The sequence below is a fragment of the Mustela putorius genome, unplaced genomic scaffold (assembly GCF_011764305.1).
Source record: "Mustela putorius furo isolate JIRA1106 unplaced genomic scaffold, ASM1176430v1.1 tig00003845_pilon_pilon_pilon, whole genome shotgun sequence".
Taxonomy (NCBI): Eukaryota; Metazoa; Chordata; class Mammalia; order Carnivora; family Mustelidae; genus Mustela; species Mustela putorius.
The window spans coordinates 4,869,762-4,896,144 of record NW_025421998.1 but is presented as its reverse complement, the minus strand read 5'-3'; the positions used below and the strand labels follow the sequence as shown (position 1 = coordinate 4,896,144).

At 41.8% G+C, this 26,383-nt stretch overlaps 1 protein-coding gene across 2 annotated transcripts in view; it reads right to left on the bottom strand.

The window, feature by feature from the left end:
• Positions 1-26,383, bottom strand: part of HECW1 (HECT, C2 and WW domain containing E3 ubiquitin protein ligase 1) — a 452,340-nt gene that overhangs the window by 98,976 nt on the left and 326,981 nt on the right. The window contains exons 8-11 of one of the 2 annotated variants that reach the window (XM_004739366.3): positions 11,175-11,317; positions 8,064-8,164; positions 5,214-6,542; positions 64-165 (exon numbers count right to left, since the gene is read on the bottom strand). In XM_004739366.3, coding sequence (XP_004739423.1) covers positions 64-165; positions 5,214-6,542; positions 8,064-8,164; positions 11,175-11,317 — 1,675 coding nt within the window. The remainder of the gene's footprint in view (positions 1-63; positions 166-5,213; positions 6,543-8,063; positions 8,165-11,174; positions 11,318-26,383) is intronic. The other variant, XM_045089534.1, reaches the window with a different exon arrangement.

Below are 26,383 nucleotides of genomic sequence, written 5' to 3'. Positions count from 1 at the left end.
ATACTGACCTGTTTAGACTCGATAGGAAGAATTAAGACATAGACTTTAAACACTAAAGCTTACTTGGTGGAAGAGGCTCATCGATTGTTGGGTAGTGATGATGTTCAGGTCTCAAGGAAGGAAGCTGGCTTACTGGCTGGGAATTATGGAGTATAGGACATTCACCTACGGACAAGATAGTCAAGACATTCAGATTCACTCATTGCTGCAGCAACTTCATCAAAAAAGCATGACTGTAAAACAAGTGACTACAAGAAAAAAAAAAAAAAAAACCCAGAGCGGGCAATCTATTTTTGTGTGTGTCAGTTTGCTACATTCACAGTTGTTCATGAGAGAGGAAATAGGGGAATTCTTTTTTTTTTAACCCAAGAAAATAAATACTTCACGACTATGATCTGTATCACACAGACCAGTATGTAGGATCAGGGGTCTGATTCTGTACCCACTTGACTTTTGTTAATGGGAGGGTGGCATCAGACGGGGACACAAAAGAAAATGAGCCGAGCCTGACTTGAGCCCAGCAGAGCCTGACTTGAGGCCTGCCTGAGGGAAGTGCAGCATTTGTGAAGTCTGGTAAAAGCTTGGTGAGCCCATACAAAACCAAAGGTCCTCATTTGGATAGGTTTCACCAGAGGGCTGCCAAGAGGCTGTTTTTCAGGTTTCGATTTCGGAATGAAACTCTTAGATGGTGCCTGTCAAGATGGCGCTGAGGAACTGGTGGGCCAAGAAGGTAAATTCCTCTAGTACGGAAGCTAGGGACTGGGCTGAGGAGCAAGGAGCTATGGGATCTTGTGATTGTTCTAGATTATTCTGAGGAGAAATCAGACAAGCCAGGGTACTCTGGAGAGAGAGAAAAGGACAAGAGACGAAGGAAGTAGATAAGAGGCAGGAAGACTGAGACAGGAAAACTTGAAACACAGAAGTGGGATAGAAGGAAGAAAGACAGACATGGAGAAATTTTAGAAATAAACATATCCATGGAATGCATACCTCGATTATTATAGACATAGTTGATATTATTGTCAAACAGACTTAGAGTGAACTGAACAATGTGCTAAAATGATGTTCCTATTTCATGACGTTCTTAGGTCCTGGTAATCCTGCACGAGAGTGGCTATGTGAAGGGGAGGCCCATAGGGTCAGGTCACATCATCAGAAGCAATCACTCTTGACCTTTGGAGAGCTAGGAAGACCTACACCCTGAGACAGCCCCCATTCAGAGTGGTATCCCTCTAGCTCACACACTCCTGGCTCACTGGCAATAGCCTCTATTGGCCCGAAGACAAAGGTCAGGCCTTCTCCTTCCTCTGCCCTCCACGGCTGATGCAAATAGCAAGCGTTCCATCATCCCTTAGGTCAAAAAGGAGAGAAGCTAAAAAAGAGTAGTGAAGATCTTTATGGGACCCCAAATTTCAAACATGTCCTAGAATGTCCATACACTAGGAAAGGATACGGAAAGGATAATTTCTTCTCACTCTAGATCCAAAAAAAAAAAAAAAAAAAAAAAAAACCACCAAAACTGATAAAAAAAAATTAATTAGGAAGGAAGTTAGGTGGGTTTAATTTAGCCATTTAATTCCTAGAGCTAACTGTAAAACAAAAACAGAGATGTATTCATGGGTCCTTTTAAATGCTAAATATATAGCATGATTTCTTGTGCAAGCTTTGTTATGTTGCTCAAATCCTGGGGGCCTTCTGAGACCCTGAGGAGACCGAGGAAGGGGTCCCTTGTGCTGTGCACCACTCCTTGTGACTGGACTCCTGGTTCAGACAGGGGCTCTGTTTTTAGTGGATCCCACACTCATGTTTGCTTTTGCATGTGCTCAGTGTCAGAAACGAAAAAGCGATGGTACCGTTGTTATGTCACCAGCTGCTGCATTTTTTAAATTTGGTTTCTTAAAAAGAACAACAAACTTACCTCTTGTAATTAATTCGACCAATCGGGTTAATTACTCCTCCAAGCTAGTGGAAACACAATACTGCCGTTTGCTGGGGTTAATGGAGCTGACCCCACCTGCTCGTGAACCTCAAGCAAATGCAATGATGCGACAGGCGCAGCTCAGCCCACTGAATGGATGGAGCGCAAGGAAGAAGCAAGCGGGTCTGTTCTGCGGGAGGGCAGGGCGCCACACACTCACCCTTGCCTCAAACACAAAGCAAGTGGTCAGACCTGCTAGAATCCCTGAGAAGGAAACATATTCCACTTTAAAAGTTAGCCTCCCTGCCTCTCTGCCTGGAAGAGCCCTTCCTCGGTCAGAGCTGAGCCCTCCACGTGCATCAACTCATTTCATCCTTTCCAGAACCCTTGGAAAGCGAGTCTCCCTTCACACCCACTCCACACACGAGGCACAGAGCATTCCAGGAAGCTGGCTTAGGTGGCATAGCTAGGAAGGGGCGGGAGACTGAATTAAACCCAGGAGGCCTGACTCCAAGGTCTGGAGGTCAAATCACATTACACTGCTCTTTTCATTCGATCTGCAGACAATTTTTCAAAAACTGTTTAATGCTGAGGTTAAAAAGGAGGTTTTCACAGAGAGGGGAAGAAACAAAAGGGAGATACGGAACCCATCTTCCCTAAATGGCTGCAGATTCAGTTATGTGGACACGTGTATAGCCAGCCTACCTTACCTAACTTAGTGAAGGAATTCCTTGTCTTGGAAGCCAGAGGAAGGGGCGAGAGTGATTCTTGTGGAAGAACAGGGCACATGTGCCAAAGTCAGGCGGGTGGTGGCGAAGCCCTGCTTTCTTCGAGCATGTGCTGGTGAGGGACAGTGACTCACCACCAAGAGGGGACAGGGCAGGCTCATGTAGCCTGTGCCCAGCTGTCATGGGACTGGCCATCTCAGGAATCTTTGCGTTGCCCCCAGCAGGCACCAAAGTAAAGCCTGTAGGTGCTTCTCAGCCATTTTTGAGTTTACAGTCGGCAGAATTCAGAAATTCACAATTTTCTTTCGAAACTGCCCTGCCAAGAGGTCCACTATGGCCCCCAAACACTTTCCTGTCCTTTCTGTTAAGGTGGAGGTTTCCCAGTTGGACTGTTCATCCGTCAAGGGCATGGAGAGTGTTTGTTCTGTTTTTTGGTAAAGCATGTCTTTGTAAACTGAACCAATTTTCAAGTAATGATTACCTCCTGACATGGTGGTCAAAATACACACCACAGGCTACAGCAGGTGACAGACCATGACTCTGGCCTTGTTATGTGGCTCTGAGCTAAGAATGGTTATTACACTTTTAAGTGTAAAACTGTTAAAAAAAAAAAGTAGCCTTTGGGAAGAAGAGTAGCTTAATTCTGCCCTCTTGATCTACAAAGTCTAAAATACTTGTTATTGGGTCCTTTACAGAAAAGGTTTGCCAACCTCTGGACTAAAACACCTCAGCCAGCTCCTAGTTGTGCCTCTTACGTGTGTATCCCCAGATACAATTCTGTTGTAATTACTGAGCCCCTCTCACACCTCTGACAGTTGTCCATCTTCCTGGGCTCAGCACATAGCATCTGGCCCAGAGCAACTCAAAACATCCACATTAAAGAGAGGAATTGTCCATCCCATTCTCAGCCCTGCCTTTCCATATTGGATGTCACCGTGGTTTTCCTCCCTGTGTTTCTCTTTCTTGACCAATCTCTTGACACTCCTCCTTATCCCAAGTGCTATTTTCCCTCACTCCATCTTTCTCTGAAATGTAGAACTGGGCATTGTCAAATACTCAAGATTAATTTTTATGCTCACTTTGGTTGCTATAAAATTTTATAGGTGCCAAGCATTTGTTTGCGTGCTAAGAATCAATCAGACAGAAAATACGGTTCTGGCCCTTGATGAGCTTACAATCTAGAGACAATACTACCACCTCTATTTGGAGGCTAATGTAAACAGGAGAGCAGGAAAATAGCAGAATCTGTATTTTTCTCCTTTAAAGCAATGGAATTATTTCATAATATCATGTGACCTTTGAATTATTTCCCCCATGTCACTGTCATTGACTGGAAGATGGTTCCCAAATCTGGATAAAGAATTAATTTTATAGAAGATTCCACAGGCATGACTAAGAACAAACATTTTGGGTTAAAATATAGAATATATTTTAAAACTAAAGGTGGCAGCTTTTGGATCAGAATCCCACTTGAAACGAGGTGACTTATGAATTCACGTGATTTTTTTTCCCCCTCCCATTAGCCAAAATAGCCAAATTAAAACAAAACAAACAAGAAACAACAACAACAACACAAAAAAACAAAACGAGAATTAGTTACTATAGCTTTGTAGTTTGAAATCTGAGTGTGAGTCCTCCAGCTTCGTCCTTTATCGAGACTGTTTTGGCTATTTGGGGTCTTTTATGGTTCCATATAAATTATAGGATTGTTCTATTTTTGTGAAAAATGCCATTGGAATTTTCATAGGGATTCTCACAATCTTGTAATACTGCTCTGGGCAGTGTGGACATTTAACAGTATTGATTCTTCCAATCCATCAGCATGGAAGATCTTTCCATTTATTTGTGTCTTCTTCAATTTCTTTCATTAATGTCTTGTAGTTTTCAAGAGAACAGGCAACAGATGGATGGTTGCCAGAGGCAGGAGTGGGAATGGGAGAAATGGGTGAGCTGTTTATATTTTTAGATTGAATAAATAGAATAATAGTAAAAAAAAAACAGTAACGAGAACTGAACAGACAGAAATAATGACAAATATATGTAGGCTATACATTTCCATATGTACATAGGCTACGTTAAACTCTAAAGCAAAGGTAAAAATCAATGTTTTTCAATTTATATTAACATTTATTGCTAATCTTCAGTATGTTTGGGGAAGTCAGCAGATATTTATACATTACCCACCGAATGTTGCCGAATATTTTCTGCTTGTATCATTCAAGACTATCTAGGGTGCTCTGGTCATTGTCAAGACCAGAAGGGTCACATGTACACTAACCAGTTCTAGTGATTAGGTAAAACAGACAGGCACGCATACTAGAGCACACTCACATGAGTGCACTAGTTGTACTTCTTGGTGTGTATCTGAGAGGTGGTGGATGTCTGCTAGTCACAGTCACGAATACTTACATACACAGATACACACGCACATACATGTACAGGACAGGCATACATTGCCCCGGCAACCCCATTTGAGACTGATCTCTCACTTGTTTTGAAACCTTGCTGGTGAGACCTGGGTCCCCCTGGTGGTCCTATTCTCACTCTGATCAGGTTTGAGGTCTAACCTTCTCTCCGATTGCTTGGCCCTGCCACGGGGGACTCCAGACCTTCCACGGTTCTTGCCACGCTCCCGGTGGGGGTGACCAGCTCGTCGTGCCACGGCCCGGCCCCGTTGGCCGACTCCGGGTCAAGCTCCGGGCTCTGCACCGAGTCTGGCACAGACTCGAACGCACTGTTCTCCTCCTCGTCGTCGTCTTGCGAGGAGAAGACAGTGCTCTCGGAGATCTTGGCGCTGTCCACGGAGGAGAAGCGCGTGTGGCTGGCGAACCTGCTGCCGTTGTAGCAGGAGGGGCTGTAGCAGGAGGCGCTGTAGCAGGAGCTGCTGTAGCAGGACGTGCTGTAGCACGAGGAACTGTAGCAGGACGGGCTGCAGCAGGACGTGTCACAGCCCTCGCAGCTGTGGTCCCCGCCCTGCCGGGGGCTCGAGTCGCTCTCACTCCCCGTGCTGGGCAGCAAGTCGCCATCCGGGACGACGCCGTTGGTCAAGCCGGAGTGGCCCGGGGTCGCCGTGTCTGGAGTGGCCCCCTCGGGTCCCTCTCCATCCTCCCCGAGGGGAGGTGGCGCAGCGGCAAGCGTGTCCACCTCGCTAAGCCCGTCCTTCTCCGAGGCATCCTGGAGGGTGGCCTCCTCCTCCGGGCCGTCGTCGCCCCCCTGGGCGGAGGGCATGCTGTGCAGCAGGGTGTGGATGCGGATGTAGTGTGTCCGCGGGGTCTCGGGGTCCCCGCACGCGGACGCAATCACCGTCTCCAGCTCGGACACCGGCAGGGAGCACGGCCTGCTTTTCCTCTTCACGGAGGCCCGCAGCGGCAGCCTGTCCTCCCCCTGCCCCAGGGCAGACAGGTCGCCCTCCTCCTCCTCCTCCTCGGCCTGCTCCTTCTCCTCTCCCCCCGCGCGGCTCTCTGCGGCCGCTTCCTCCGCCTCCGGCTCCCTGGGGCTGCCCCGGGCTTCGCCGTCCTCCAGCAGCCCCGGCGGGGGCGCCTCCCCGCCCAGCTCCAGCCGCTGGGCCAGTTCTTCCGCACTCAGGGCTGGCTCGGCGTCCTCGCGCCCCGGGCCCAGAAGCTCCCCAGCCCCGTCAGGTCCCACAGAGCCCGCGCCGTCGTCTCCTGCCTCGGTGGTACCTGCCGCTTCCTCAACTGGCTCGGCAGGCTCCAGGCTCTCGCTCCCGGCAGCGTCGCCGGCACCGTCCTGGCTCGACGGCTCGGGCTCCGAGCTCCCGGAAGGCTCCAGGGCCTCGCCCGCAGGCTCCCCGCGGCTGCTGGCCACCAGGCTGTTCATGGGGCTGTCCTGAGTTTCCGCGGACTCGGGATCGGCGCTCAGGGAAATCTCCTCGTCATCTGCGGGCGAGAAGAAAATGTCATTTCTCCCAGGGCATAGTGGGGTTCGTGCATTAGTGTACTCTGCGGGCCCAGTAAGCCATCCTAAAGGATTTCTGCATGAGGATATCGGATGGAGGCGTTGATGAGGATTTCTCAAAGGCCAAAGCTCTGCTAAAAAATTCTTTAAGAATGAGTTCTCCGTATGTTAATGACAATTTGCGGTTGTGATCTTTCAGAATTCTGTTTCAAGGGAATTCATAGTTTTGGTTAAAATACCCAAACCCTATAAAACTAGCTCAACAATGTTTGCTTCAGGGAAGACTGTACAGAAGCCCTTGGCGGGGGTGGGGGGTGTGTGTGTGGAAGGGTGGTTATAGGGCCTTGCCCTAAGGCAAGGCTGATGTTTGCTGAGTGTCTTCTGTGGGGTCCAGCAGGTGGCAGAATGGGTAAAGCCAGGTTCTTAGCAACTACAGAGCAGAAAATGACTACTTGATGGGAGCAACCAGGGTCCTTCTGTAGCCTGTTGCAGGTTATTGCAATGGAAAATAAACGAGGTCTCCACATCAACCAACCATTCAAGGAACAGCAAGCACTGTTTACTTCTACCTTCTCCCAGCTGCTTGCTCTGTTGGGTGCCTGCCTGGTGTGAACTTCCCATTTCAAGAGCACTAGTGCAATGCACTCACTGAAGATGAATGATCTCTCTGGTGAGCCGTGAGGCCATCTTTACTGCTACAGTGAAGGAAGAGTCAATTTCATTCTCAGGATGAGTGTGAAAGGACAAAGCAGTCAGGGTCTTTTCTCACAATCTGCATTATCTGTTGGGCACAGACCACCACAACTGGGCCATGAAAAACTACAGACTTAAGAGTTTTCAAAGCCTCATTAGCTTTAACAGCAACTCATAAATGTGGCCCAGAAGGACTAATTCTGGCTAATTCTCAGCGTGATCTACACTCAGTAAGGGGGTTGTGGGAGAACACCAAAGTAGAATTATGAGGCATCTCATCATTCTTGTTTGGAAATGTGTTTTGGCTTGACAAACAGAAAACTGGATGATTCTGAAGTTTTCGGTCTGATTTATGTTTTTCATTTTCCCCTGTGATAAACCCATTGTACAATAATAGTTCTTCAATAATGTGATATGCATCACATTCATTCATGTTTCTCATTCATTCATTCATTCATTCATTCATTCATGTATGCGATGATTAAGCATCTATTGAGCATCTCCTATGTGGGTGCTGGGAGTAAAATGATAAATTAGACACGGCTCCATACCCGTGCTCATTGTCAATTCCCCCTCCACTGTCTAACCCTCTACCTTTGGGTCACCAGAATGAAGAGGAGCCTCTCAATCAAGGGGACAGCAACCTGGCTTCCAGAACAGATCACTGCCTTCTGGGTCTCAGATGGAGAAGGGAGAGAACCACAAAACCTAGGACATGTCTGGAGAGAACCATGGTTATTGTATTTTAAGAGAAAAGAACCACACCAACCCTAGGCTAGGACAAGACATGAAGTTGATGCCAAAAATACCTGGGTGGATGGAGGAAGTGATCTCAAACCGGAATTGCAGCTGTCCACTCACATGATCTGTTGGAAGCCTGCGGCCCAGTGTATAGCTGACCACCCTATCCCTAGAAGGAAATAAGCACCATTACAATCTGGTCAGTACCTCTCCTTAAAGATTAGACAGCATGCTGTCTATGCTGGTAGGTGAGATGGGTAAGTCCAGGGAGGACCTGCTAATAGGAGGCGATGATCCACTCAGGTGCAGAGAAGACAGACAGAAGCTAAACATCTGCTCAACAGCAGTGAAAAAATTCAAGAAAATCCTTATTGTATGTTCTACAGCAGGAGTCAGGAAACTGTAGCCCAGGGCTCAAATCTGGCCCCCTACCTATTTTTTTTTTTTTAAACATCTGAGCTCTGAGCCTTTTACATTTTAAAACAGAAAAAAAGCAGAGTAATATTTTTGTGACACATGAAAATTGTCTGAAATTCAAATTTCAGTTCCTCGAATAGAAGTTTTATTGGAATGCAGCCATGCTTATTAGTTCACTTATTGTCTGGTGCTGCTTTCATGCCACAATGGCAGAGTTGAATAGTTGAAACAGAGACTACATGGTCCGCAAAGCCTAAAATATTTACTACTTGGCCCTTTACAGAAAGTTTGCTGCCAACCTGTGTTCTAAGCCAAGAAACCCCCTAAAAGACAACCATAACAACAAAAAAGACATGGGTATCTTTGCCTGCTTTTCCTGTGCAGGCTGACGTTTTCCAGTGCCCTCAACGGACATTGCCAGCAATAGAGGCATATCTTGGAGTCTGTATACGTACTGTCTAAGAAAGGATGCTGTCATGGTAACTGGAGCGGTCTGCATAGCTGTGGAGTGCTTCCACAGGGGACCTGCTGCAGGACGGACTGAAGCAAAACTGGTAGGTTGCTTTCCAGTTATGCTAACTCCACGGTCCCACATACAGACTCTGAAACTCTGCCCTGGAGTCTGGCATATTCCCCTCTGCCCACTCAAGGCTATTTCTTGATTACCAACAAGAGAATTATCCAGGGGGAATCAACATGAAACTTTGCTTTCATAGTTTCATCAGCAATGGAGCTTTAGCAGAGCGCTTTTCCCTCCCCCCACCTTGGCTTCAATAGGAAAGGTAACTGTTTTGGATATTCAAGAATCAACAAATCCAGTTTAATAATAACAAGACATATTCCTAAACTGTTTGTTACTCAAATGATTCTGTATTCACTCCATTTATTCGCTGGGCATGCTAAAATAGAAAGATAAATGGCTGACTGGTAGCATTTTAATGTTTCTAGAAAATACTGAGGGGTTTGAAGGGGCGGGGGGTGGGAGGTTGGGAGAACCAGGTGGTGGGTATTAGAGAGGGCACAGATTGCATGGAACACTGGGTGTGGTGCAAAAACAAGGAATACTGTTATGCTGAAAATTAAAAAAAAAAAATTAAAAAAAAACCCCAGCATTATGAAACAGCCTATATCCCAATGATACACTGAGTTAATATATTTCTTTGGTCAGCCATAGTTTAGCGTTTGAGGTTCCTAGGAGGTCCATTAAATAAAGCATTATAGGGAGCAAAACACAATGAACCACAATCTTTATTTAGAAAGGATCTTGGTCAATATTATGAAGCAAATCTACTATGACCACAGGAAAGAGATCTTGAACCCAAAAACCTAGTTGAAATCAGGGGATGCCTAAAGACAACCAGGCATTGAGACAAAAATTAAGTTTGCTATTTGTTCCAGGCTTTTCTTTCTTCTGCTCCTCACTCACTTCATTAACAAATATTTTTTGGAGCCTGTGCCACATGAAAAGTGTCACAGTTGATACAGAGCTTGTAATGCATAGGCCTGCCTTTAAATAGCTTACATCCAGCTAGAGGCATAAGGCAGGACTACTCTAAAAAGTTCAAGGAAGCCACGGCTATCCCACGTGAAGCTGAGGTGGTCCAGCTATAGGACTCAGGGGAGGCGGAGAACTAGCCTAGGGATGGGGTGTTATAGGCAAAGGAAATGAGGGTGCCTTCTGAGTTGCCTTTATTTTACAAGCCAAAATTACGCTATTTTTTTAAAAAAATGAATGATCTAGAGTCTTTTAGTCCCTATGTGCCAGGGACTGCTTTGCATTCTTAATGTACATTTGTTTGTTTGTTTAATCCTCACAACCATAAACAGAAAGCACAAACACTGTGTCTGACACAAGGACATGGCTGTAGCTCCATAAATGTCTCTCCCTTTGGCTTGAGAGTTAATGGCACGCCAGTACGCACGCGGACGCACACAGGCTACAATGCGCTAATTAAATTATGATAATCATTCGTGATTCCAAAGTCCTGAAAATCCAAAAAGCTTTAAATGAAGACAGTTGGAAATTCTGCACATTCTCCTCATTCCTTCAATATCATTCTAAGGGCCGCAGTGGCACAGCACAGCATAGCATACATTTATGTCCCAAGAACTCTACCTAGCATTTTCAAATATAGTTGTTGTTAACTAGGGAAATATACACTATATATAAATATCTCATCTGCTAAGAGTCTGTTTTAATAAGAATCATGAGAGGACATGAAAATGAAAGATACAAAGAGAAACATTCTTAAATATAACTGAATTTTGCAAGTGACCTAATTGCTGTTGTCCATGAGAATTCATGCTTTTAAAATTTCATACATACTATCTAGCATTTTCTACAAATACTAGCATCTTCTAAATCTCTCTACGCTAGTAAACCAGCATTTCATCTTGTTATAGAAATGTCCCAAATGATTAAATTCTATACACAAGCAGAAATAATCTCAATAGCAAAATAAATTTTAATTTCTAGCTGTATAGAAAAATACCCCATGAAGGGCTCCTTTCAGTATATATGTCTTGGGATTTTTCTACTCTTCTGCAGAAATACCCAGTGGTACATAAACAAGAAGAAAGGGAAAGGTTGGTGTAACTCAATGCTGTGTCTTGAGCAAGATAATTAATGGGAGAAGCCAAGGAAGTTCAATACCACCATTTTAGTCTGAGTCCCCACGAGACTACATTGTTGCAGCTTGGAGGTGTCCCCTCGCCTGCTCACTGAAGACTTAGTGATACTGAGATCTCAGGCACAGGTTTACCCTATGGCGTGTCTTTCCAGGAGTCTTTGGACGGGCATCGACAGCTTTCCCAAGAAGCGCTTGATGATGGGGCGGCTCTTAGCAAACTTGTCCTTCACTTCAATTTCCAGTACATCAGTGGGCAAGGACACAAAGCTGAATTGCTGTAATTAAACAATATGTCACATCAATATTATTTGCTATTGATCAGATAATATTTTATTATTTTGATAAATAATACAATATTTTATTTTTATTTTTTATAATTTTTATAAAATAAATATTTATATTTTTATAAAAATAAACTTTATTTTTATAAAAATCATTATAAAAATAAATATTTTCATTTATTTTATTTTATTTTCACCTCTCAGTTTTTAACTGAGAGCCAATTCCCAGCCCATCTGCCTTGGATGAAGTCATTATAAAACATCCCAGTGGCAATATATATATATATCAAGGTCTTAGAAATGCTATGAGCCCTCTTTATTCAGTAAATGAATAATAACTACCCTGAGGCACTTTTTTTGATGCTTAAAAATAAGACTATTCTTGGGGCACCTGGGTGGCTCAGTGGGTTAAGCCTCTGCCTTCGGCTCAGGTCATGATCTCAGGGTCCTGGGATCGAGCCTCACATCGGGCTCTCTGCTCAGCAGGAAGCCTGCTTTCCTCCCTCTCTCTGCCTGCCTCTCTGCCTACTTGTGATCTCTGTCTGTCAAATAAATAAATAAAATCTTAAAAAAAAATAAGACTATTCTCCAAGACTCGAAGAATAAAAACAGCTCACCTTAAAGAGAAAGAATCCACTTAGGTCCCATTATACTAAAGGTATTAACATATTTAAAGAAAGAACAAGCATAAAGTCATCTATAATTAAGGAAGTGCACTTTAAACCATAACAAAATACCTCTTTTTCTTGATTATAATGGCAGAGATTTAAAATGTTTCATAGTACCCTGTATTCTTGACAGTGGAAAAAGAAATCTCACACTATTGATGTACAATCCCATTCAATTGATTCAACCTTTGGGAAAGGAATTGGCAAGATTTACTGGCATTTAAGCTGCAAATCCCCTGCAACTCAGAATCCCAATTTTAGGAATTCTCCCTCTGGATTAACTTGCACACTTGTGCAAATTAACAATAGCAAAAGACTGAAAAGACCAAAAATGTCTATCAACAGCAACCAGTTAAACTAAGGAAAGTAAATCTCTAAAATAAAAAACTCTGTTGTCACTAAAAAGAAACAGGTAAATATGTACCAACATGAATAGATACTTTAAAAACAAAGTAAAAAAGCAAGATGTATAACAATTCAAGAGTGGATTTCATTTGTACTTGGAATAAGTGACTCTTAATCTCACAAAACAAACTGAGGGTTGCCGGGGGGAGGGGGTTTGGGAGAAGGGGGTGGGATTATGGACATTGGGGAGGGTATGTGATTTGGTGAGTGCTGTGAAGTGTGTAAACCTGGTGATTCACAGACCTGTACCCCTGGGGATAAAAATATATGTTTATAAAAATAAAAAATTATAAAAAAAAAAAAAAAAAAAAAAAAAAAAAAAAAAAAAAAGAAACAGGTAAGTTAAATTAAGTAGGCTAGTAGGCTAGAGGAGAGAAAGCAGATCTTTTTCATTTTATTCTAAACTGTTCATTTTTAAAATAACTGTATGACTTTTAAAACAAAGGCAGCAACAATTAAAGATTGTAACCATCAGAAGGTGGCATAGTGAACAATGAAAAGTGTAGAAAGAATAAACAACCTAACTTTATACCTAAAGGAGCTAGAAAAAGAAGATCAAATAAAACTCAATGACAGCAGAAGGAAGGAAATAAAGATTAGAGCAGAAAGAAATGGTATAGAAACTAAAATAAATAAATAAATAGTAAAAAAAAAAACCCAATAGAACAGATCAATGAAATCAGGAGCTGGTTCTTTGGGATAAAAAAAATACAATTGATAAACCTCTAGCCAAACTCATGAGAGAGAGAGAGAGAGAGAGAAACAGAGAGAAAGAGAAGACTCAAACAAAATAACAAATTAGAGAAACACCACAGAAATATAAACAACTATAAGAAAATACTATGAAAAATTTTTTGGCAACAAATTGGGCAACCGGGAAGAAACTGATAAATTCCCAGAAAGATAACCTATCAAAATTGAAGCAGGAAGAAACAGAAAATTTGAACAGACCAATTACTAGGAAGGCAACTGAATCAGTAATCAAAAAACTCCCAATAAACAAAAGTCCAGGACCAGATGGGAATATAGGGGAATTCTACCAAGCATTTAAAAAAGAGCTGATAGGCATTGAGGTTGCAAAATACCAGCAAACTGAATCCAACAACACATTAAAAAAAAAATCATTCAGCACTATAAAGTGGGATGTATTCCCAGGATGCAAAGGTGATTCAATATTAACAAATCAATCAGAATGATATTTCATATCATTAAGAGAAAGGGCAAAAGCCATATGATCATTTCAATAGATGCAGAAAAAGCATTTGACAAAGAACAATATCTATTCATGATAAAAATCCCTCAGCAAAGTAGGGTTAGACAGTATATACCTCAATGTATATGAAAAGCTCTCAGTGAACATCATACTTCATGGAGAAAATGGAGAGCTTTTCCCTGAAGGTCAAGAACAAAACAAAGTGTCCACTCTCACTACTTTTATTCAACATAGTACTGGAGTCCTAACTATAGCCACCAGATAAGAAAAAGGAACAAAAGGCATCTAAGTAGGTAAAGAAGAAGTCAAACTTATTTGCAAATTATTTTCAGAGGACTTGATGCTCTATACAGAAATCCAAAAGACCACCAAAATACTGCCAGAACTGATAAATGAATTCAGTAAAGTCTCAGGATACAAAACAAATGTACAGTAAACTGTTACATCTCTATATATTAATAATGAAGCAGCAGAAAAAGAAATTAATAAAACAACCCATTTACAATTGCACCAAAAAATAATCAAGTACCTAGAAACGGACTTAACCACAGAGGTGAAAGATCTGTACTCTAAAAAGTATAAAACATACTGATGGAAGAAAATGAAGAAGGCACAAAAAAATGGAAAGACATTCCATGCTTATGGATTGGAAGAACAAATATTGTTAAACTGTCTATATTACCCAAAGCAAGTTACAGATTTAATACAATCCCTATCAAAATACCAATAGCATTTTTCACAGAACTGGAACAAACAATCCTAAAATTTGTATGGAACCACAAAAGACCCTGAATAGCCACAGCAATCTTAAAAACAAAACTAAAGATGAACTATCTCCAGACTTCATGTCATACTACAAAGCTGTAGTGATCAAAACAGTATGGCACAAAAATAGACACACAGATCAATGGAACAGAATAGAAAACCCAGAAATTAACCCACAATTATATGGTCAATTAATCTTTGATGAAGGAGGAAAGAATATGCAGGGGGAAAAAGACAGTCTCTTCAACAAATGGTGGTATGAAAACTGGACAGCTACATGTAAAAGAATGAAACTGGACCACTTTCTTATACCATTCACAGAAATAAATAAAAAATGAATGAGAGACATAAGTGTGAGACCCAAAACCATAAAAATCCTGGAACAGAGTGCTGATAGTAATTTCTCTGACATCAGCTATAGCAACATTTTTCTAGATGTGTCTCCTGAGGCAAGGGAAATAAAAGCAAAAATAAACTATTGGGACTACACCAAAATAAAAGGCTTCTGCACAGCAAAGGAAACAGTCCACAAAACTAAAAGGCAACCTAAGAATGGGAGAAGATATTTGCAAATGACATTTCTGATAAAGGGTCAGTATCCAAGATATATAAAGAACTCATGAAACACAACACCCCAAAACTAGATAATCCAATTAAAAATGGATGGACATTTCTCCAAAGGAGACATTCAGATGGCCAACAGACACACAAAAAGACATTCAACACCACTCATCATTAGGGAAGTACAAATCAAAACTACACTATATCATCTCACACATATTAGAATGGTTAAAATAAACAGCACAAGAAACAAGTATTGACAAGGACATGGAGAAAAAGGAACACTTGGGTACTATTGGTGGGAATGCAAACTTGGTGGAGCCACTGTGGAAAACAGTATGGAGATTCCTTGGAAGTTAAAAATAGAACTACCTTGGGTGCCTGGGTGGCTCAGTGGGTTAAGCCTCTGCCTTTGGCTCAGGCCATGATCTCAGGGTCCTGGGATCAAGCTCTCTGCTCAGCAGGGAGCCTGCTTCCCCCCGCCCCTCTGCCTACCTCTCTGCCTACTTGTAATCTCTCTCTGTGTGTCAAATAAATAAATAAAATCTTAAAAAAAATAGAACTACCTTATAATCCAGTAATGGCCCTACTGTGTATTTATGCAAAAACCAACCAACCAACCAACCCCCAAAACACTAATTCAAGAGGATATATCCACCCCTATGTTTACTGCAGCATTATTTACAATATCCAAATTATGGAAACAGCCCACCTGTCCATTGGTAGATGAATGGATAAAGAAGATTAAAAAAAAGAATGAAATCGTGCCATTTACAATAACATGGATGAAGCTAAAGAGTGTAACACTAGGTGAAATAAGTCATAGAAAGACATATGGCTTCACTCATATGTGGCATTTAAGAAACAAAACTAACGAGCAAAGTGAAAAAAAGAGACAAACCAGAAACAGATTCTTAACTATAACTAAAAAAACAGAGACATACCAAGAAACAGATTCTTAACTATAGAGAACAAACTGATGGTTACCAGAGGGGAGATGGGTTGGAGGATGGGGGAAATAAGTATTAGGAATTAAGGAAAGCACTTAACCATGATGAGTACCATGTGATCTATAGAGCTGTTGATTCACTATACTGCACACCCCAAAATAATATAACACTGTATGTTAACCATACTGGAATTAAAATAAAAACTTAATAAACAAACAAAAAGTGCAGAAAAGGAGAAGGTACATGTTGGCATTGCCTAGCTCAGACTACCTGGGAGAAGGGAGTATTAATAATATTGAACATCACAGTACCCTTAATCAAGGGTTGTATAATAGCTGAAATATATAATTATTTCCTTTTACCGTGATTAATTTCTAATAGCAATCTTTTAACTTTTGTTGATTTCTAATTACAGAGATTAAATACGTTAAATACACTAATGTTAAAGTCTCCTTTGTACCATGACAACAGGCTAAGTCATGCTGCAGTAACAACCAAATTTCAAGTTTCAGTGACTTTTGATGGTAAAGTTTTGTTCCTTGTTCACACTGCCATTGAGGGCTGGCTGAGGGCTCTGCTAGCGACCACTCAAGGAGCCAGTCTGATGAGCAGACACCTTCTCAAAAGTTGCCAGCCACAGTGACAGAGGAAAGGGGACTCTGGGGGGTCTTTTCCCTGCAAATAAGTGTTCATTTCCAAACCCAACTCCTCATCAAGACTAGACACATGGCTCAGCCAACTACAGGGAGGACTTAGGATCCTATAATGTGTCTGGGAGGCGGGGAGCAGAAATATTTGACAAACAGCACTAATGACCTCTGTACCTCTATGTAGTGCTTCTAATTTCCATAATACCTTAGAATAGTTCAATTCTTAAGAATCAATCATTTCATGTACTAACAAAACTTATGGACAGGCAAATTTGAGTATCAAACCAGGAAGAGGTACTTCTCTAAGAAGGCCTACCTAAGCCAGAATCCAGCCACAGTAACTGTCTCAGATCCTTAAAACTTCTAGATCTTTGAGCCAGTAACTCCATTCTGAAGTGTACTGTAATCAATATCCTAACCTAAATGTCAACAATAGGCTAGGTACATTGTAGTAAATGTATATGATAGAATAGTTTATAACTTTCTAAATTATAATAATTTATGTTTGGTGTATATATATAGCTATAATATAATGTTGAACAAAAGATAGAAAATGCTTGTTTTACAATGTTAAGTGATAAGAGCATCCTATTCTTAACATTTAATTCATGATCACAAGAATACAAATTACATGAATAATAAACTGGAAAGAATTACAATCTTTTTTTTCTTAAAAGATTTTATTTATTTATTTGACAAAGAGAGATCACAAGTAGGCAGAGAGAGAGAGAGAGAGAGGAGGAAACAGGCTCCCTGCTGAGCAGAGAGCCTGATGCGGGACTTGATCCCAGAATCCTGAGATCATGACCTGAGCTGAAGGCAGAGGCTTAACCCATTGAGCCACCCAGGTGCCCCTACAATCAGTTTTAATAGCAGTTGTCTTTCCAAGTAGGATTGTTTCCCCCATTTCTTTTTCTGTATTTTCCATACTTCCTGTAATGAGCATATATTATTTTCAAAATGAAAAACTTAATCACCTTTATTAAAACAAGAGTATTTCTGGTTATAGCAGCCTACACTAGACACCAAAGTCAGCTTAGCAAAACTCACTGTAAAACTCAGTAGCAATGCTTGAGTTTTTCCTTCTCTCCCCATTAAGCTCTCCCTACTAGGCCCTTCCTTACATTCCATAGATCCTGGAGTCCACGTAAGCTCCCAGCTATGTGAGGTTCTTCTAAGAACCAGTGAGTAGCTCTGAAAATGTAAAAGTCTGTCTATTCATGAGCAAGCTCCTTGTACTGGTGAGCCAAGGGTGTTTCTCCTGGCTGCTTCTGTTGACCTGGCTTACTTGAAGCTCTTGAAGAATCTTTGTTGTGACATTGAACTTGGTTTTTATTTCAAGTTCTGCACATCCAAATTCTTGAGTCTCATGAACAACCTCACTGAGGCTCTGCATCTTCAATTGTCAAATGGGTTAAAAGAAGGCTCATTCCATGTTAAATTAAACTGTATTCTTTCCTTCCAATTCTGCTCTATCCAGACTCTATCTGCCACATCCACTACAGATCTTCAACTTACAATGGAGTTACATCCTCATAAATCCATTTTAAATGAAAAATATCAGAAGTTGAAAATACATGCAATGCATCTAATACTAAATATCATAGCTTAGCTAGCCTGCCTTACACATGCTCAAAACACATTAGTTTGTAGTTGGGAAAAATCCTCTAATACAAACTTTTTTTTTGCATATCTCATGTAATCAATTGAATACTATACTGAAAGTGGAAACAGAATGATTGTACACGTACAGAATAGTTGTAAGTGCATTGGTGTTGACCATCATGATCACCTGGTTGGGAGTTGTGGCATCACCAGATAAGCTAAGCATCATGAAAGTATATCACACCCATTCCCTAGCCCAAGAAAAGATCAAAATAAAAAATTTGAAGTATAGTCTCTACCGAATGCATATCACCTTTCACGCTGTCATGAAGTTGAAAATTGCTAAGTCCAGTCATCATAAGTTGGGGATCATCTATCCTATCTCTTTCTCCTTTTGACTTTCTAATTATTGTACTTTTTTCAAATTCCCTACCTCATTTCATCTGGCCCATAATGACCAATAATTCCACAGCTGCTTGTAGTAATCCATAAGGCTTGTTTCAAATACCTACAGCTCAGACAAAGCTATAGTTTCCTACTGCTAATGTTCCCTCTGTCTTTCTATCCAGAGAAATAGCTTGGCTATTGGCCAAAAGAGAAATCTCTGAACTGTATCTGCAAAAGATTTTTTGAAAAGATGCATTACTGCTCTAAGCCCTCTCTGTTTGGGGGAATTTTATCTTTTTTATCCTAATTCACCTGTGAAAGAAAACCAATGTGGCAAATGAAGGAGCCTTCCCTGAACATTCTTAGGGTCTAAAGTCTGGCCATTTCCCACTTCACCCTCTTTTTGCTCATGGGCAACTAAAAGCAACTGAAACATTGTTGGTGAACACTATAAAGAAAGACCGCTGCTCAAGGGGCACCTGGATGGCTCAATTGGTTAACATCTGACTCTTGATTTTGGTTCAGGTCATGATCTCAGGGTCCTGGGATCGAGCCTCATGATGGGCACCACACTCAGCGAGAAGTCTGCTTGACATTCTCTCTCCCTCACCCTCTGCCTGTCCCCAGTCTCTCTCTCTCATATAAATAAAATTATAAACTCTTAAAAAACAAACAAACAAACAAACAAACAAACAACACTGATTGACCTGTGAGCTGGACCCAGACACAGCTCTTTGCTGCAACACACCCCCATCCTTGGGATGTGGGTTTGCTTGCCTTTCTTACTGCCAGAGGCTGCTCCAAGGACACAGCCTCGAGATGGTGATGTGATGTTGAAAACAGCTGCATGGTGCATATGACTAAACCCATTTAGGGCCTCTTCGTCACCTTTTAAGATTTAGAGGGTAGGTATGGGGTTCCATTCATCTTGCTGCTGCCCAAGACAAGCCTCATATGTAAGTTCCCTTTGTTACTGTTAAAACTGCCACCTACCAACCTGGAATGGCATGCCTCTTTCTTCCTCTCTCCCTGCCCTCCACATATGGGGTGTGGTTTCAGACTACACCTGGGAAGTCTCCCTAGAGAACTGTGAATCTACAAACACAGGCTTGGACCAACGAATCCATAAATGGCTCCTTATCTCCACCTAAACATAAGACTGTCCTAAACAAAGGAACTCCTGGTGTCCCCAGGGTCAGAGAAGTTAAGTTCTTCAGGTCACCTTTACTTTATAGCATTGGATTCCATTCTTGGGTGTACTTTAGGCAAATGTCAGGTCTCTTACACTTGGGCAGCAAGGGCAGGAAGAAAGCTGTGCAAGGCCCAACACCTGGGTATAAGCTGGAGTGTTATATGCAGTACTCCTACAGCATCAAGCCTCCTTTTGGTTAAAAGTAAACTTCACATAAAAGCAAACTTTCCAACACAAAGTAAAAGTTTTGCTTAAGCACATATTGTTGGGACTCTTATTTTTTGCTTTGGGCCATTGGTACGCAGCTTTGGCTCTTATTAGAATAATCTGGGGAGCTTTCACAAAAATACCTGTAAGTGAATCCCATTCTTGACTATTTAAATCAGATTTCCCTGGGGGGTGGAGCTGGGAACTGGTCATGGTTCAAGCTTCTCAGTTTACTTTGCTGTGTACCCAGAGTGAAGAGCCACAGTTCTTTGAGTAACAATCCATTTTTAACTTCAAATACTCTCATTGTTAGGAAAATATTCCTTAGATAAAATCTAAATCTTTTTCTGTGGCTTAAATATTTAGTCCAATGATTCATAACCTATTATTCATCCCCAATTTAATAATTCTTTATTTTGGTCTTGGCATTCTTAATAATAGCAGTGGATGTTAGTGGGTGTCTACCCAACAGATGCCAGTAATACCTAGTTGTGACAACCAAAAATAGCTCCAGATATTGACCAATGTCCCCTGGGGGGGGGGAATCACCCTTGTTGAGAACCCACTGACGTAGGCCTTGACAACTTCAGTTTTCCAGAGAGATATTAGGACTGGTATTACAATCTGTGGGGGAATTTGTTTATTTTAGTTTGCACTGTTACTCAACATGCCTTTTATAGAAAGAAGATACTTTATTTATTATGTTCCATCTTGCTTCAGGAAAAATACAAGGCAGATCTTCTATAAAAAGAACTTCCATGAATTGAACTTATTAAAATAAAAAGAGTAGCTAATTAAAGGGACTATTTAGTTGGCAATTGTGTAAACTGGCAGCAGTTCCACAATGGGAAAGAAATCAGGAGTGTCATTAATGAAGGAGGCAATGACTCAGGAGAAGGGGAATGTTGTACACTCACTCAAAAACACTCACTGAGCACTGGCTCTGAGCTGAGTGCTGATGGCACAGCCACCACCCTTAAGTGCTGGGGCCTTAGGTCTCTAACCTTAAGAGTCACAGTGTTTATGTTGCAAGTAGACAACCATAAGACAGGAAGTGCTATAGCGAGAGTCCCCAAAGGCTCATCCTAATGAATGAATAAAGAGAAGAGCTATGATGGTGGGGAGGAGCCTGATGGACAGGTAGAGATGACATCCCAGAGGGTGCAATGCTTTAAATGAATCTCAACATACAGGCAGACATCTGCCAGGTAAAGAAAATGTGGGAAGAACATTCCAGGGAGAGAGAGTACCATGGACAAGGGGTTGAACTTCACAGAATGCACAGGTCCCTTTGGGGACTGTGGGCTGCTCAGTATGTTTGGGTTCTGGTTGTGGGTCATGTTGTGAGATAAAACTCCTGGCCAGAGCTTGGACTTATTCCAAAGGCATCTGGGATGAACTGAAGGATCTGACTCATGCAAATGACAGACACACAAAGGTCTTGCATTTGAGGAATGTAGTAGTGCTGAGGAGGTGGCCCATACATATGGCTGCCCACTTACCTGATCTGAAAGTGGGCAGATCAGGTAAGACAAGTGAGATAAAAGGAGGAAGACTGGCAGGGAAGGAGGAGAGGGTGGCGGATTTGTGGACTGGCTAAATGTCGGTGAGAGCCATGGCATGTGGGAGAGAAAGAGGCTACAAATTTCCAAGATTGGATTCCCAGGATTGAGGGCATGTGGGAGGAGTGATATTTAGGAATAAGAGAGGGGTTGAGTGACCAAATGTCCCAAAGTAATCAGAGAACAGAGTGATGGAAATAAAGAGTTGGGTATCAAACAGTTGACTGTAAAGAAAGCTGGAGAGCTTGTGATATTTTAACAAGATCTGGGGTATAAGTGTTGGAATGGATGGTTGGTGATGAATGAAAGTGAAGGCCAAGGAAACTGAGGAGGTTAAGGAAACTGGGAAGTTTGATAAGTCATTTGTGTGGACCATGATCATCCATAATAATAGGTCTTAGGTAGAAAGGGAAGATGTCACCACAGGTAGAAAGATCTTTACTGGTCACGTAAAGGAGTCCTTTAATGGGGCTCATTATTGCCTCAATGTAACTGAGATGAGACAGGTATCAATGTGAGGGTGATATGATAATAAAAATGAGGAAACAGTTGTGGGAAATTTAAGAGACATGTTCATCATGATCTGGAAAGTATTTTTCCATTGAGTGTTTAAGGAGGGGTATGAGAAAAAGATGACTCCAGTCTTTAACAGCAGTAGTATAGTGTTTTATTCATAAACTTATGCAAGTTGGAAAAGGTTGAGAATCGAAAAATGACAGAGATGGTTAACTTTGCTTTCGAAAAGATAGGAGGATATTCAGCAGTAAGGCAGGGACACCAACTAGAAGCCAAGATTATGTAACTGGTGATATGGAGTAAGAGTGGTCCAGTTTGGCGAAACAGGTCAGTTAGAAGGGACATCTAGTTTTGCCTTGCCTCTCTTGCAGTGGGGCTTAATAGGGAAATAAGTCAGTTCTGTTCACCAAAGGCTGCCGGTACCACCCAGCCAACACTATTATTCATTGCTAATGAAAGTTAAATGGACTAGGTCTGCTACTTCCTCTGCAAAAGTTCTTCAAAGAGGAGGAAAGCAGGAAAGAAGTAAATGGAGCATACAAACTGCAGCTACTCTCCAGTGGAACCTTGCACGGTATATGGCTTTCTATCCAAGTGGCATTATTCATTGAGTTTTAAAATGGCCCTTGAAAGCAGGGCTGCCTAAAGTCAAGGATAGAAAAACAACTCCATCAGTAGAGCAATACTTGAATCAAGAGGAACTTTTTAACTCTCCCTAGCAACATCACAGGGTTTTATACTAAGAAGGGATGGCCCTGGAGTCCAGGCGTAAGCCCCTCTAAGCAGTGTGTGGTTTAACTCTGTGCTAGGAAGGAAGTGCCAGAGACAATTCTTCTGGGACATGAGCCTTGTAACTGCAGGGAATCTAACTTTTTTGAATAGTAAAGTCTGCTCTTGCAAATTTGTGATATATACGAAGTTTCCATCTCTTCTGCCCAAGAGTGAACAAACTGGATTTTGACAGGGCCTCAAGCATCTCCATATGAGGCTCTAAGAATCCCCAGCTTCAGAATACAGTATTATTAATTTCATTTTTAGGTACTGCTATGGCAAAGTTAGGCCAAGATTTACTCGTGGCTTGGTTGAGTGGGAAGTAAGATCTGTATGTGTGTGCCTATAAATATGTAATGTGTATATGATTACACATTACACATAAAATATATCAAAAGCAAAAGTGTATATTATATATACATGTACTCTATCTATATCCATATCCATATCCTTATCCACATCTATATCTCTAATCTTTTATTTCTGGAGATGATTCACTTAAATACTTACAAAGAAGTAATAGGATTAGGTTACTAGATTGGAAACAAAGACCAAAATTTGCTGTGTGATCACAAGCAACTTACTTAACCTTTCTGTCCCGACTTTATGGTACCCCTAACAGAGTAGAAAGAAAAGAGCTCTTCTTTCATCTTCAGCATCTGCACATGCTTTGTTGGTAAATTGCCATCATCCCTGATGTGGTTCCTCACCTGTGCACCTTGGGCCACCCTGCTTGTTCTTGCACCTGCAGAAGCCCAAATCCAGTCAGTCAGAGCCTAAATTCTCTTATTGATTTTCCATTCTCCCTTCTTCACTCTGGCTGCACTGGCCTACATATGGCCCTTGTCTCCCTGTATTCAGCTTCTCTCTTACAGTTGCCAGTAAAGGTATGTCTCTGAAACACAGATCTGATCATTTCATTCTCCTGCATAGCTATTTCCTTCTTCTTCTCATTTACAGGATGAAATCTAAATTTCCCAATGACGTGTCCAGCTCCTGCCAGCCTTTCCAGGTCCATTTAACATACTTATTCCCTGAAACACTCAGAAATGAAATGGAATACTCATTTTCTTTCACACATTCTCAGATTTACTCTTTGCCTGGTAGTTTTTCTTTCCTTATTTCCTTGCCATGTTACTCAGGCTTTAAAAACTCATTCACATAAAATTTATTCCATGAAGCCTCTTCTGACTTTGGGAACCACCAACAGAGGCAGTGACTCTTTCTTCTGCTTCAATAGCTCCTCTATAGTCCATTTATTTTCTTGTGGTTAATAAGGATGCACATGTAGTATCTGTTTTTAATAAAGCTTTTTGCACACAGAAGCCACACATTACCTTTGTATTCAGCACACCAATAAATGAGGTAATGAATGACTGGCTAGTTCTTGAAGTAATTCCACTCCATGTGAAACACCAATGCTGTAAAAGTGGAATACACTCCAAGCTTGTGAGTGAGTCAAAATATTCTATGAACACTAGATTGAAATATCAGTGCCCAGGCCACACTAGTTATTGTTCTGGAAGAAAATCTGGGAATCATACTATAGTGGACTTTTCTGAAATAAAAGGAAAGTGAAACTCCTCATTTGGGTGTGTGATGTAGATACTCACAGGCTGGCAAAGATGAATAATAAATGTGGTAGGGAGAATTCTGAGATGACCCCTCCAGTTTCTCCCTTCCCCACCCAAGCCATATAACCCCCTCCACAGTGTGGGTGGGGCTTGTGAACATGATGGATGGGACACCCACATTTGGGAATTACCAATCAATGGACTTTGACCTAATACAAAAGAAATTAATCTGGGTGGGCCAGACCAAATCGGGAGGGCCCTTTAAAAAAGACTGGGCACTTTTTGAAGTCAGAGAGATGAAAAGTATTGAGACAAATTTGATGCATGGGAGAGTCCCCATGACTGGCTCTGCTGATGAAGAGGACCACATGACAAGGACTAGAGAACAGTCTGTAGTGGCTGAGAGTGGTCTTCAGCCAACAACCAGCAGAGAACTGATTCTGCCAACAACCCTCATGATCTTATAAATAGTCTTTCTTCTAGACAAGCCTAGATGAAGACATAGGTCAGCTAATACCTTGATCTCTGCCTCTTAGACCAGGAGCAGAGAACCCAGATAAGCTGAGCCCAGACTTCTGACTTACAGGACTGTGAGGTAATAAAAAGTTGTGGTTTTAAGTTGCTAAATTTGTGGTAACTTGTTACACAGTAATAGAAACCTAAAACAATAAGGTAGGGTAAGTAAGAGCAGGATGAGACCTTATGAATATGTTTGTGATTATTTATAGATAGTATTTAAATCAGTGTACTGTAGTATCTCTTGAACTGGTTTCCCCATCATGGTGAGAGGTCCCCCTCAAAAAAGAAGAAAGAGTGAAAGCTCTGGTAAGAAACACTGAGCTAAACACGGGAAACAGTTCTTTAATAGCAGGTGATGCAGGGGCTTTAATTATACAAATATGCATCATGAGTCTGCAAGATAGAATTCAGTGTTTATATATTTGATTACGGCACCTCTCTGGGCACATGTGCATGCATGCCTGTGTGTATGTGTAACTGTGTGTTGTTACGTGGTAGGATGGCTGTAAGCTAGATCATAGTCTGGGAAATTGGTGTTTTGTGTCCAGTTATAATTCAAAGTGCTGAGGGAAAAATAAAGTTTTATACCCACTAAACTTTCATTCAAGAGTGAAGTAAAAATTAAAAACATTTTCAAATAATAAAGACTTGGAGAAGGGAGGCAAGATGGCAGAAGAATAGTGGACCTCATTTCACCTGGTCCTTTGAATTTAGCTAGATAACTATCAAATCATCTGTACACCTATGAAATCAACCTGAGAAGAAAGAGAACTACGAATAGAAAAGTGACCACTTTTTACAAGGTAGGAGGTGCGGAGAGATGATTCAGAAGGGATATACTGAAAGATAACTGGTTGGGGTGTGTGGGGAAGGAGCCTACATTAAGCTGGCTTCCAGAAAGTGATATAGCCCCTGAGCAGAACATTGGAACTTTTAGAAAATGCTCCAGTGAGAGAAAGATTTGTCTGAAAGGTGCTCAGGTGGCAAAGTGGGGCAGAATCCTAGCGGGGAGAGTGTGGTCTCAGGACCCCCAGGGTAACAGAAAGAATGGGGGTGCCTGAGCCAGCAGAGTTCCCAAGCACTGGAGCGGGGAAACTGGCTATGATCAGTGAGCCTGGGAGTGGGGTCTCAGCTGTGTTTGCCATAAACTGCAAATAGTGGCAGGGTCAGGTGACTACTCTCTGAGTGGGGGCCCTGCAAAGGGCAGAAACCTTGGTGACCCTCCACCTTTCCCCAGGAGGATCTGCACTGGTGTACACCAAAGGAGTCCACAGAGTTTGGTGCACACAAGAGTGAACACAAAAGGGAAGACTATTTTCCCTGAGGATTTACTGAAGAAAGGCAGCCAAGATCTTTTAGGCCCAGGGCTGGAGATTGGCGGAGTTGGGTGGGGGGAAGGAGGAAGGTCATCTTTATTTTCATCCTTTGAAGTGGCATAGAAAGCCTTCAGGGAACAAAAGCCATATAGAAGAACCTGAAGCAGCTCACACTGAACCTGGACCCCGGCAAGGAATA